The sequence below is a fragment of the Myxine glutinosa genome, chromosome 10 (assembly GCF_964187855.1).
Source record: "Myxine glutinosa chromosome 10, kmMyxGlut1.1, whole genome shotgun sequence".
Taxonomy (NCBI): Eukaryota; Metazoa; Chordata; class Myxini; order Myxiniformes; family Myxinidae; genus Myxine; species Myxine glutinosa.
The window spans coordinates 116,382,961-116,396,482 of NC_136270.1; the positions used below are offsets into that span (position 1 = coordinate 116,382,961).

General features: G+C 43.0%; 1 protein-coding gene across 1 annotated transcript in view; it reads right to left on the reverse strand.

Annotated features, from left to right (window-relative positions):
• LOC137433843 (cytoplasmic phosphatidylinositol transfer protein 1) overlaps nt 1-13,522 on the reverse strand; it is a 269,663-nt gene that overhangs the window by 29,362 nt on the left and 226,779 nt on the right. The window contains 4 exon segments of the mRNA XM_078786030.1: nt 95-153; nt 156-189; nt 445-516; nt 787-874. Of these exon segments, the coding sequence (XP_078642156.1) occupies nt 95-153; nt 156-189; nt 445-516; nt 787-874 (253 nt within the window).

A 13,522-nucleotide genomic window follows, 5' to 3' on the forward strand; every position in this document is an offset into this window, starting at 1 on the left:
GATCTTATTTTATTTGTGCGATCAGTTCAATCTCTTTCATGCTTTATTCAATGCACATACAGTCTCCAAAATGTATTGTTGGAACAGCACTCACCTCGGCTTCCTTATAATAACGCTCTGGGATCTCATCAAGGGCAATATCCAAAAAGCAAACTCTTTCTCTGCACTGTTCGCTTCATTGAGAAATGTCTGTTAGGAGGGAATGCAGAATAAAAACGAATCAGCATTTATAAAATAGCTACAAAGAATATCAGCTCAGAGGTGATAAGTATTGTGTTGGCATGTATGATATTCATTTTGGAATGCCTCGGTCATCTATGGTAGGATGGAACGCCACATGTCCTTGTCCTAGTTGTACACACATATACGAATTTTATCTCGAGTCTTCGACAAAGTGCAGTATTATGGATCATTGTACAATGATCCTACATAACATTTACTCACATTGTTATTTGAGCCATTGTTGTCTTCATACTTTGTCTTGATATATATTGAAAACTTTGGAAGGAAGGAGCACTGAATGTGAAAAAAGAAAGAGATGTTATTTTTATTACTCTTGTAGATGTAGGAATTAGGCACAAATAAGCAACACAATGCAACATGAAATGGTAATTTTTAATATCAAAAGTTCTTACCGTATACTCTGAAAAGCCCAGACAAAAGAACAAAACGAAAGAGACAAAAGACAACATGGCAGTAATCAGGCAGTAAAATAAGAAAAGAGCTTGCATTTAGAGGAACACGCTTGTGTGCTCAAGTTAAAAATGTGAGTGAGGATTACTACACAGTAATTGTCAATGGGTAGAAGTTCCAGGCTTTTTCAGTAATGTAGAATAACCTTGGCACCACAGCCTTGGCCCAGTTGGGCAGCTTGCTAGAGAAACAAACGCAACAGTGATGTTTGAGTGAGACAAATGCCATGTTCTCCACTCACAAACACAACAAAATATGGCAAGTCAAACTCCAACCACTGATGCACAGAAGGATACACACAAAAAACTTTGGCAAAGGAACCACTCGGCCCATTATACCTGTGCTTGCACTAACCCCAGTATCCATCACCCATCCCCCATACAAGCTACCTGCAAGTCCTACTAATATCCCCATACCCGAGTATCTGAAATGCATCCAGGTACCTACCAGAATCCCATATAAACTTTATCCACCCACTCCACGGCCACTACCTTTCCAGTGTTCACGTTAACCACTCTCCCACTGAAAGACCCCTACATTAAAACTGTCCTCACTCTCATCTTCTTTATCTTCAAGCTATGACCCCTGGTCCTAACACTGTCCACTATGCTGAAAGAAAACAACTCCGCTGCACCTATCTTGTCATCATCATCATCATTGATAATAATAATAATGATCTTTGTATGGCCTTTGGCCCCATGATGATCATTTTCAGTCTAGTTAGGCCTGGTATTCATCTAGTAGCTAGCTCCACACTGTACCCTCTCTATGACCGCTACATCCTTCCTCAGATGTGGTGACCAAAACAATGCATCAGGTTTCTAAAGAGTCTTCTCCACGAGTGAGGTTCCACAGTCTTTACGTTTCCATTGTACTTTCCTCATAATTAAAAAGAGTTACAAAAATTTTAATCTCGTTAGCTCACCTGGAACATAGTTCCGGGGAGCTTATGCGATCGCGCATCGTCCGTCCGTCAGTCCATCAGTCCGTAAACACTTGCAACTTCTTCTCCGAAACCGCTGATGGGATTGTGACCAAACTTGACACAAATGATACTTGTTATGTTGTGACTAAAGTTTGTTCACGGCATTCAAATAAAATCGTGGTCTAAGGGGGTCTACCGGGAGTCAAAGTGGATCCAGGTTTGACCCCCCAAAATAGGAATTTGCTTTTTCCTCTGAAACTACACACACTATTTCGATGAAATTTGATCACAACCTTCATCGCCCATGATGTACCAAAGCTTGTTCACGGCACTAAGAAAATCGAAGTCTATGGAAGTATACGGGGGTCAAAGTATGTCCAGGTTTGACCCCCAAAATAGGTAATTGCTTTCTTCTCAGAAACTACACACGCAATTCCGATGAAACTTGACCACAACCTTCATCACCAGTGATATACCAAAGTTTGTTCACGGCATTAAAAAACCAGGCCCTGAGGGGATCTACTGGGGGGCTTGTCCCCCCCCCACCCCCCCAAAGGTATTTCCTTTCTTCTCAGAAACTACACATACAATTACGATTGTATGTGTAGTTTGTATGTATATTGTATGTGTACAAACGATGAAACTTGACAACAACGTTCCGTTCATCACCTGTGATGTACCAACGTTTGTTCCCGGCATTTAAAAAATCGGAGTCTAAGGCGGTCTATGGGGGGTGGGGGGGATTTGCCCCCCCCAAAATAGGTATTTGCTTTCTTCTCAGAAACTACACGCACGATTTTGATGAAACTTTGCCACAAGCTTCATATCTGATGCCTAACAGAGGTATATTGACCGCATGCGCTCAATAAGGGGGATTACAAGGGGTGTGGGGTGTTTGACTCTCCAAAATAGGTATTTGCTTTCTTCTCAGAAACTACACGCACGATTTTGATGAAACTTTGCCACAAGCTTCATATCTGATGCCTAACAAAGGTATATTGACCGCACACAAAGTCTGCGCTCAATAAGGGGGATTACAAGGGGTGTGGGGTGTTTGACTCTCCAAAATAGGTATGTGCTCTCTTCTCTGAAACTACATACACGATATTGATGAAACTTGACAACAAGCTTCATGTCTGATTATAATGACGGTATATTGACCTCATCAAAATCTGCGCTCATTAAGGGGAACTACGTGGTGTTTTTCACCCCTCAAAATATGTATTTGCTCTCTTCTCCAAAACTACACACACAATTTCGATGAAACAAAATTGCAAATGCAAATGCAAATACAAAATGCAAATACAAAATATGTATTTGCTCTCTTCTCCAAAACTACACACACAATTTCGATGAAACTTGCCCACAAATTTAATCACCGATGATGTAACAATGTTTTTTCACGGCATGAAAAAAAATCAAGTTCTAAGGTGGTCCTTGGGGGGTTTGACCCCCAAAAATAGTTATTTGCTCTCTTCTCCCCGAAAATACACACACAATTTCAATGAAACTTGATCACAACCTTCATCGCCCATGATGTACCAAAGTTTGTTCACGGCAAAATATAATGGTTTGTGGAGGTCGTGGGGGGGGGGGGGGGGGGTTGAGTGACTGAGTGACTGAGCTCCTGATCCATTTGAGCTTCAGGACTCGCAGTCCTATCTATCTATAATTCCAGTAATCTCTGTGTGTATGTTTGTCTGTGACCGCTGTTTCTCGACAACCACGGGTCCGATATACTTGAAACTTGCCAGGTATATTGCTGGGGACCCGAGGATGTGCCTTTTCAAGGTTTCATATTAATCGGAGAAGTAGTTACCGAGCTATGTCCAAAAAACGATTCAACCAATCAGAGAGCAGCGAGTTATCACGTGTGCCGAACGTGGCGAACAGACTCTGCCTCGGACGGCACATTTGAGAGCGTATTCATTTATTTCACGTTGGCAAACTATGTTGCCGCTATGTTGGCGTTAAACTATGTTTTAAAACTAATTAAAACTAATTTGCGATTCTTTCGCTTTCCTGCGCGTTTGTGCACGCTATGGCGATTTCTTTACCAAACTCCGCAAGCCGTTCGCTTTGGACCAAACCATTTCATGTAAATAGAGGGGGGGGATTGTCACCGTACTCGCAAGCCGTTCGCTTTGGACCAAACCATTTCATGTAAATAGAGGGGGGGATTGTCACCGTACTCGCAAGCCGTTCGCTTTGGCTTTGCGAATGGACCAAACCATTTCATGTAAATAGAGGGGGGGGATATAATTTTAGATATATATATAGTACGGGCATGCCCTAGTTTTTGTAATGCACATTGATGGCTGTGCAAGTCTGCTTTGCTTTATGTTATGGATTCGTCACTTCCGTTGTTGTGGTTTTCATCCACTGTAAACATTTTTGATTCCATGTACTATTATTGTTGTCGTTTAAGGGAGATAGAGGTTACTATTTTCAAAAGGTAAAAAAGGTCAATGTTTTAAATGAAACCGGAACCGGACGACGACGAAGAGGAAGAGGAGGAGAAGAAGGCGGAGCGAATGAGTCGGGGAAGAAGCCTAGCTGCTTCGAGATCTGGAGCAAACGTTGACGGACGGAGGTCACTAGCGAACTTTTGGTTTCCCGGGAAAGGGATTCTTGTGACAGAGTTGTTATCGCTGTGACAGATCAACCTGCGTGTCAGGTTTTGGCAGTTGATTCCGAGGAGAATCATCGTTGTGCCGTTACGCCTCGAGAACGGGCCGTCGGCGATCTTGACTCGTGCGCTTTGCGCACCGCGCAAGGTTTTTCGCTTCGCTTCAACCATTTTCACCGCATCCAGACGTTTATCTGGTGTGTGTGTGTGTGTCACCTGGATTTTGAAGGTAAATCTGCGGTTCGCCGGTTTGGAGCCGTGAAACGTCCATACCCGAGGGTGTGATTTCCCAGTCGCCTGGAGGGCGCCTTTGGATTTCCCCGTCGCCTTAAGGGCACCTTTGCGCAGCTTTGGCCGCGTAACTGTGACTGTCATCCGAACGGGATTCTGGTCTCGATTGGACATCGTTCAGACGATCGCTGGAGCGGATCGACTTGGGCTTGATGCCGGAATAGAGACATTGGGGAATGTTCTTCTTTTCACTCACTTGGAGCACAGTGAGTTATATTGTATGAACCTGATGGTACCATCATAGGAAATATATATTGGTTGTACAATTGATTACTATTGTTGTTGTACTGTTATTCTTGTGTGATCTTAATACAATATTTGTTTGTTGGTAACAATTGGTGTGGCTTCACCATTGATCTTTGACATACAGAATAACACATTTTTCTGCCGTGACTCCTCTCGGGGCTCGGAGGTACACCGTGACCGGGGGTTGGGGAGGAGCACGTAACATTTCTCAAATATTTACATGAAAACTTCCATCTTGTAAAGGTGGATGAGTCTGATGAAGATGTGCTTATGGACAAACTGGCAAAGAAAATAACCAAAGAAACTATACCCATGCCTTTATGATCTGAGCAGTTTCACCAAGCAAAGAGTGGTTGACAGCATAAGTAGAACTTTGTTGACATTTTTTAAATCAAAGCTGATATCAAATGCATGGTCACTGAGCTTGGCATAGGTCATATAATCGCATATCACAATAAGCATGTGCTAACTTCACACCTGAAAAGGAAACGTCATTGCCTACAAGAGAGGCCATCCTTAACAACTCCTCCAACAAAAGATAAATCATCAAGCTGATTTGCAATTGTGAACATCCCAAAGACATCTTTCTGATTCGTGATCACAGCAACCAATTTGGGCATGAAGAAGCAGATATGTCAATCAACAGTTATGTGAAGTTGCTGTTGGACCAAGGTCACAAGAGCATCCTCGTACAATGTGATGACACAGACGTGTTCGTGCTACTTGTGTACTACTATTAGAAGTGGCACCTCAATGACGTCACACTGACAATGAAGAGACCGTCTGATTGGAAGTCAACTGACATCGTGCGGCATCAGCATAACTCAGAGACATGTGCAGTCGATGACTTGCACTGTATGCCATTTCTGGATGTGACACTGTGTCCTTTCCATATGGCAAGGGGAAAATATCAGTATTGTCACTTCTCCAAAAACATGGCGACATTGGTTTGGAAATCATCGGAGATATCACCATAAGAGAAGAAGAAATCAAGTCAACTGGCATCCCATTCTTCAATCTTTAGTATGGATCAAAGTCGCCAACAACAGTCAAAGAGTTAGGATACAAACTGCTTACCAGTAATGCCAAAACTCCAAAGATCAAGTCACTGCCCCCCCACCCCCCCCCCCCACCCCCTCACTGACGATGGGATTGTAAGATACTTGAGTCCACTTTCCAACAACACTCTGGATGTTTGTAGATCAGAAGGATCCACCAGTGGTAGAGTTGTCACAGTTTGGTTGGAAGATGAAAGTGGTCCCCTGTTCCCACATATGGTGTCACTGACATTATACCGAAAGACATTCTGAGAGTGATTGCATGCAGCTGCTGCATGGAGCATGGAGCTGCCAATGCATGTTCAAAGAACAGTTTCAGTTGCCAAGCTGCTACACATACAGTATGTACTTGCGAAGATATGAGAATAAGTAGATTTGTACAATTCGGTGGTGGTGATGTTGGATACCAAAAAAAAAAAAAGGTTATATGAGAATAAGTCGGGTCACAAAAAGGTTATATGAGAATATGAGATTATATGTGAGGTTATATGAGATCTTCAAAGATATTTTAAAATGCTCAACAGTGCCATTCTGGCACCCTCTCTTGTATTGTTCTGGATGTCTCGTACACCAATCATCCCCCAAAACTTTGTATATACCATATACCAACTTGCAAGGTTCCACCCTCAGTGACCCGACTTCTAGTTTTGATTGAGTTGACTCATTTGAGTTAGATTTGATTCGAAAAATCCAGCGTTCTCATGTTTGTGACCAGCAGGAGGCACTGTATCTCAAAGCACACTGCTTATCAGATGGGGAAGTGAAACCAGCTATCTTATCAGAATTAAGGTTAACAACATTACAGATACAAAGCTATCATTCAAAAAGAGTATGATAAATGATCCAGATCAAATGAATGATCTGGTACCCTGGATAAATGATTTGCCCAATGTTAATTATATAGGTAATAATCCCCAGAGCTGGGACTGCATAAGGTGTGAATATGGCACAGTTAGGATGGGCCAAAAGGCCTTGACCTCTGCTTTTATTAACTTGCAACATATCCATATAATATGTAGCCTGGTGTTGGCTTAGCGGTTAGGGTGCTGGCTTGGGATCCGAGGATCCTGAGTTCGAATCCCGGTCAATCGCTGAATTAACGCCAGGGGGTTTGACTCAGCCTGTCATCCTCCCGAGGTCGGCAAATTGAGTACCAGTTTGCTGGGATGAATGATCCCGGTGTGTACCCCGGCTTAGAATAGGTACACCGTATCCCTGCGCATCGTAAAAGGCGACCAAGGGTTGGCGTCAGGAAGGGCATCTGGCCATTAAAAAAAACATTGCCTCAAACAGGGAACCATGATTGTCATGGAGCCCACAAGGCTAACCCCCGCTCTAGCGGGGAAAATGGCCTTAAAACGAACATTCATTCATTCATTCATATCCATATAATATGTGTGGGAAATGTCAAATATAGACAACAGCAAATGCTATTCTTGTTAAATACTATTGACCTATTGACCCTCTTGTATTTCATTTCAGGCCCACAGAGCAAAGTTGATCCTGAGGGATGGTAATTTAATCCGAGCCTGGTTCAGTGGCCAGGCTGCTGAATCATGAAAAAGCCTTGTTTGATTGTACGGTCTGGAAGATATCGCAAATTCCAAAAGGGCATTTTATCATGCAGACGTGGGGAACATAATTGTGAAGTTTATATTCGTTATGATCAAAAATGAGGGAGGAGCTAGGTTTTAAAGGTGTATGCTTCAAAACGTCATAGCTCCTAAACCACGTCATTTATGATATCATGGTCACTGAACCTTTTGTTCGTAATGAGTATGCGATTGTGCAAGCAAAGTTTGGCGTTTCGGAGAAAATGGGTTTTTAGTAGTTTTTCAAGTTTGTCCCTTAAAACAATATGGTGGCCAAACCACGTGACCTATGATGTCATTATTAATTTTTTTCTGCATCAATTTATACAGAGATTATGCTCAAGAAATTTCATCCTGATCGGATGAAGTTTTTTACTTGTCGGACTATGACATCATAATAGAGGCACGTGTGACATCATCATTCACATATGTTATTCTGCATGGAGAGTTATTTACAATGAGTCATGTCTCACTCTTTTCTATGCAGCGCTTTTGGAGTTCAAAGTTTTTCGGTTTTTCCAAGATGGCGCCCATACCACGTGGACCTATGACGTCATAATTGCCATTAAAAGATTATACAGGCCGAGTCGTTCCTATGGTGCAAATTTCCTGTCAATCGGTCCAACTATTGCAGAGAAAATGATTTTTTAAGGAAATATATCCGAAAAATGGCAGTTACACAATCAGTTACGTGGCCTGAAAAGAAAAAATGGTGCGTTTCTTCTTTTTCTTCCAACAATAACGACTTCTGGCTTCCAGACCGTACAACCAATCATGTTGAAATTTTAAACACTTATTCCCCTTGATGACAGCTACATTAAATTAAAGTGTCAAGTCGATCAATGTAGCGGTTTAAGAGATAGAAGCTTTGAAAGATTTTCGTTCAATTATTCACTGCGGCCAAACGATGTGACTTATCGTAACTTCCCAAGTAACGTGCTAAATTACCCACATGGGGAACATTTGAATGAAGCTTCCACTCGATATCCTCAAAATGATGGAGAAGATAGGTTTTTAAATTTATGCTTCAAAACGTCATAACTCCTAAACCATGTGACCTATGACATCACAACTGGGGATGATTTGTTCGTCTTGGGTATATGATTATGCTTGCAAAGTTTGGGCTCGATCTGTTCAGCTGTCACGGAGAAAAAGGGTTTTTAGTGTTTTTCACGAAAAACAATATGGCGGTCAAACCATGTGACATATGACGTCAAAAAAATTGTATTCTGAAAAAAAAAATTCACTTAGGTTATGCACTAACATTATCATATTCGTGGAATCAAGGGTTCATAAAGATATGGAGGTGCAAAGTTTTTCCAAGATGGCGCCCATACCACGTGACCTATGACGTCATAATTAGCAGGATATAATTCTACAGGTCTAGCCAATCATTTGGTGAAAATTTTGTGCCAATCTGACAAACAGTTGCAGAGAACATTAACTTTAAACTTTTCGGACCTGGAAACGGGAGGAGGCGGAAGAATAAGAAAAACTATGGGAGTTTTAATAGGTATTCCTCTATGTAGAGGAAACGTGGCCTGAAACGTGGTATGTAGACGTGGTATGTATGTAGAGGTATGTAGAGGAAACGTGGTATGTAGAGGAAACCTAACTAGGAAAGCACACCATGGTAAGTTGTAGGATTGGAAGAGAGAGGTGGACATGAGAGAGCGATTGTAATAAAATATCTCCAGTACACAGGTTGCTAATTTACTATCAAGTAAGGGCACACAATGACCTTTTATACGACAGAGTTCACATTACCTCGTGCTGTCTTGAGAAACAAGGACATGGGTGGGGTGTACGAGCGGCGAATTTGATTGGGTCGTGACAACATAAAATACTGTAATATTTTGTCCAAGTACTGCTAAACTGAAGGGTTTTCAAAGAGTTAAAAAGGCGATTTGTGTTCTACAGTGTTCAATCAATTTAATTTGATAATAACAAATTCAATTGAAATAAAATAAGTTTTTGAGGGTTTAAAAAAAGAAAAAGAAAAAAGGAGATAAATCAAAAAATGAAAGGTGCCAATCCGTACACCAGGCTTGGCCATATATTCATCAAGTTTGAGACAACAATACCGCTTCGAAACATGTTTCCCTGTCCCTGCAAAAAAAAACCTACAATGTTGGCTAATACATTTCTGCAATAGACAGAGTACCTTTGGCACCTTTGGCTGTGTTATTAACCTCATCATAACAAGGGTTCACTGAAGAGCGTTTGTTACAAAGTTTGTTACTCTTGTGTGTTACAAAGGCAAATAGTCATATTAGCAGCACTGTGTTCATTGACTACAAACTGGACTTCATGATTTGACTAATATACACTTCATATTATTAAACAGCTGCTCACAGAGGCCAACGCCCAAATGTAATTTCTGATTTGCGATAAATACGTACAAAGAAAGTTAGTGCAGCCTGATTTCACAAAAAAAAAACTTCTCAAATACATGTACAGTCATGTGAAAAAGTAAGTACACCCCATGTAAAGTTTTGACTTTTTCAACATATTTCAACATACAGCTATTTGATGTTCATTTCAACAATATTGATAGATAAAGGTGATATAATATAACAAATATCATGAAACATTTACATTTTGTAGTCCATTATATAATTTAAATAAACATAAATGCAAATTTCGCATGTGGAAAAAGTAAGTACACCCTTGGCTCTAATAGATGTTATTGCCCTCTTTGGCAGAAACAACCTAAAGGAGGCGTTTCTTATAACTGTCTACCAGTCTCTTACATCGACTGGGAGAAATTTTTGCCCACTCCTCCATGCAGAATTCTTTCAGCTGTGCGATGTCTGGGGGGTTTTTGCATGCACAGCTCGTTTCAAATCCCCCCACAACATCTCGATGGGATTTAGATCCGAGCTTTGACTTGGCCATTCCAGAACCCTCCATTTCTTTCTTTTCAGCCATTCCTTGGTGGATTTACTGGTATGTTTAGGGTCATTGTCTTGTTGCAAGGTCCACCTTCGGTTGAGCTTCAACTTTCCAACAGATGGCCTCACATTATCCTCAAGCACCCTCTGGTACAATGAAGAATTCATAGTGGATTCTATGATGGTGAGCTGCCCAGGCCCTGATGCAGCAAAGCTGCTCCAAACCATAATATTTCCACCACCATGCTTTACAGTTGGTATCAGGTTCTTGTGGTCAAATGCTGTCTTTGGTTTTTGCCAAACATGTCTTCTGGTACTGTGGCCAAATAGCTCTACCTTTGACTCATCTGTCCAGAGCACATTGTTCCAGAAGTGCTGGTCTTTGCCGAGGTGTTCATTGGCAAACTTTAGTCTTGCCCTGATGTTCTTTCTGGACAGCAAAGGTTTCCTCCTGGCACACCTCCCATGTAGATCAAATTTGTGCAGCCTCTTTCTAATGGAAGACTCGTGCACTTTGACATCAACAGTGGCAAGAGCTACCTGTAGGTCCCGTGATGACATTCTGGGGTTCTTAGAGACTTCTTTCAGCATCTTGCAGTCTGCACTCAGGCTGAACTTGCTGGGGCGGCCTGGCCTGAACAAGTTGGCAGTTGTTTGGAATATTCTCCACTTGTAGATGATCTTCCGGACAGTCGAATGATTGATTTCAAATTGTTTGGAGATCTTTTTAAATTCGTTCCCAGACTCGTAGGCATCTGTAACCTTCTTTCTGAAGGCCTCAGAGAGCTCTTTTGATCTAGGCATGGTGACGCCACACACTTCAACAACAAAGAGCAAACCAAACTAAATGTCTGAGGTTTTAAATAAGACAGGTTCCTCCAAGATCCTCACTAAAGATTTTTTTTTTTTTTTTTTTTTTTTGTATACAAGATCGAGGCTCGTGAAAGAGCGAACATTAATCACACAGAAAGACAAACAGACACATAAAACAAATAACATCGGGAGCGGTAGACAAGATGGGGAGAGAGGGGGAAGGACACAAACACAACATTTGAGAGCAGGGACCGAGGGACATGGAGACATCGAGAGATCTGTGGGAGGGAGAGGGCTTTGGGGGGCAGGCATGTGAAGGGGGGGAGGCATGTGAAGGGGGGGAGGCATGTGAAGGGGGGGGGGGGTGGGAGAGGTATAAACATATGGACACTGCCAGGATTTCCAGGAAATAAGTTGGAATTTCAAACAAGGTGGATCTGGGGTGAATTAGTGGGGGTAGAAAAGATCAAGGTTTTGGATGGGGGAAGATAAGAGATGGTGGTGAACAGCTGTTTTAAAGACCTGGAGGGAGGAGAGGGATTGAAGGGAGTGTGGGAGTTTGTTCCACAGGCGGGAGAAAAGAGGAATGAAAGAGTGAAGGTGAGCAGAGAGCCGAGATTTCGGCAGTTTAACCATCAGAGGGTTGCTGGCAGATCTTGTGCGACCTGTAGGAATATTTGGGGGACAGAGCACAGAGAGAGCTGGGGGAGCAAGGCCGGAGAGGAGTCGGTAGAAGACAGAAAGACCACCTACCTGCCTGCGGTGAGTGAGTGAAAGGCCCTCAGAGATAGCTTCATCGCGGGAGATTCCAATGATTTTGAAAGCTTTGGATTCAACAGCGTGAAGCCGAGCCAGGTGTGAGGCAGGAGCACCAGCCCATAGGGGAGAACAGTATTCCATTGAGCTGCGGATGAAAGCCTTGTAAGTGGTGAGGAGCTCAGGTGTGCCGAGGAAGGACTTCGCACGACGGAGGATGCCCAGTCGGCGACTGGCTTTGGAGGCCAGCTTGGAAATGTGGTTTTCCCAAGAAAGATCATGGCAGATAGTGAGACCCAAAAGCTTGAGTGACAGAACTTCTTGGAGAGGATTGTTGAGAAAGTAGATGGGAGGGTTGTCCAGTCGATCTTTTCGGAGAGACATAGTAAGAGAGTGAGATTTGGCAGGATTGAAAGACATGTTCCACTTGTTTGACCAGTCTGTGATTTTGTCCAGGTCTTCAGAGAGTGAGGAGGCTGCAGACTGCCGATCTGAGGGAAGAGGAATGGAGCGGCAGAGAGTGGAGTCATCAGCAAAGAGATAGAGAGGATTTTCCAGAGAGTCAGAGAGATCATTGATAAAGACCAGAAAAAGCACAGGGCCCAGCACACTTCCTTGGGGAACTCCAGCCTGAACAGGAAGGGGAGATGAGAGAAATCCATTCAGGGCCACACGTTGACTACGACCAGAGAGGAAGTCCGCAAGCCATGCATGGAGATTTCCATGGATACCATAGGAGAGTTTGGTGAGCAGAGCTGGGTGCCAGACCGTATCAAAGGCCCTTGATATGTCAAGGGAGACAGCTCTGATTTCCTGTTTGGCATTGAGGACCTCCATCCATTGTTGAGACAGCAGAAGCAGCATGTCCAGAGTAGAGTGACCTGGTCTGAAACCAAATTGATGATCAGAGATCAAGCCATTGGAGAAGAGGAAAGATTTCATATCCGAAGCAATGATGGATTCCATGACTTTGCTGATAATTGGGAGCAGGCTGATTGGTCTGTAGTTGCAAGGATCTGTTTTTGCACCTTTTTTGTGTAAAGCGGTAATGTTAGCTGATTTCCAGGATGCTGGCAGATGACCTTGAGCAAAAGATAGGGTGAAAAGAACAGAGAGAGGGTGAGATAGAGCGGCAGAGCAGGATTTTAAGACCCGTGGGCTGATGCCGTCTGGTCCAGTTGCAGAATCAGAGTCGAGGTTTGACAAAAACTCCTCCACCTTGTCAGGAGAGAAGGACACAGAGTCCAGGAGCAGTTGGGTTCGACTGGGAAAGGTGGGAACAGAGAGAGATGGGTTTGGGACTAAGGATTTCGAGGCGAACACAGAGTTGAGGCATTCGGCTTTGTCACGTGCGATGTCAACTGTGTGGCCATTTGAGGTAAGGGAGGGGATGGAGGGGGAACAAACACCAGAAACGGATTTGACCAGACGCCACCAGGATTTGGAGGAAGGAGACAGGTTTGAGAGTTCATTCTTGAGTGAGGAGAGATAGTGCTTCCTGGCACTCCTGAGGGTAGACACACACTTGTTCCGAGCTTGGTGGAAGGAACTGAGATTTCCTTCAGTTGGATTAGCCTTCCAAGAGGCAAAGGCAAGTTGTTTCAGGGCAACTGCCTCACCACAAG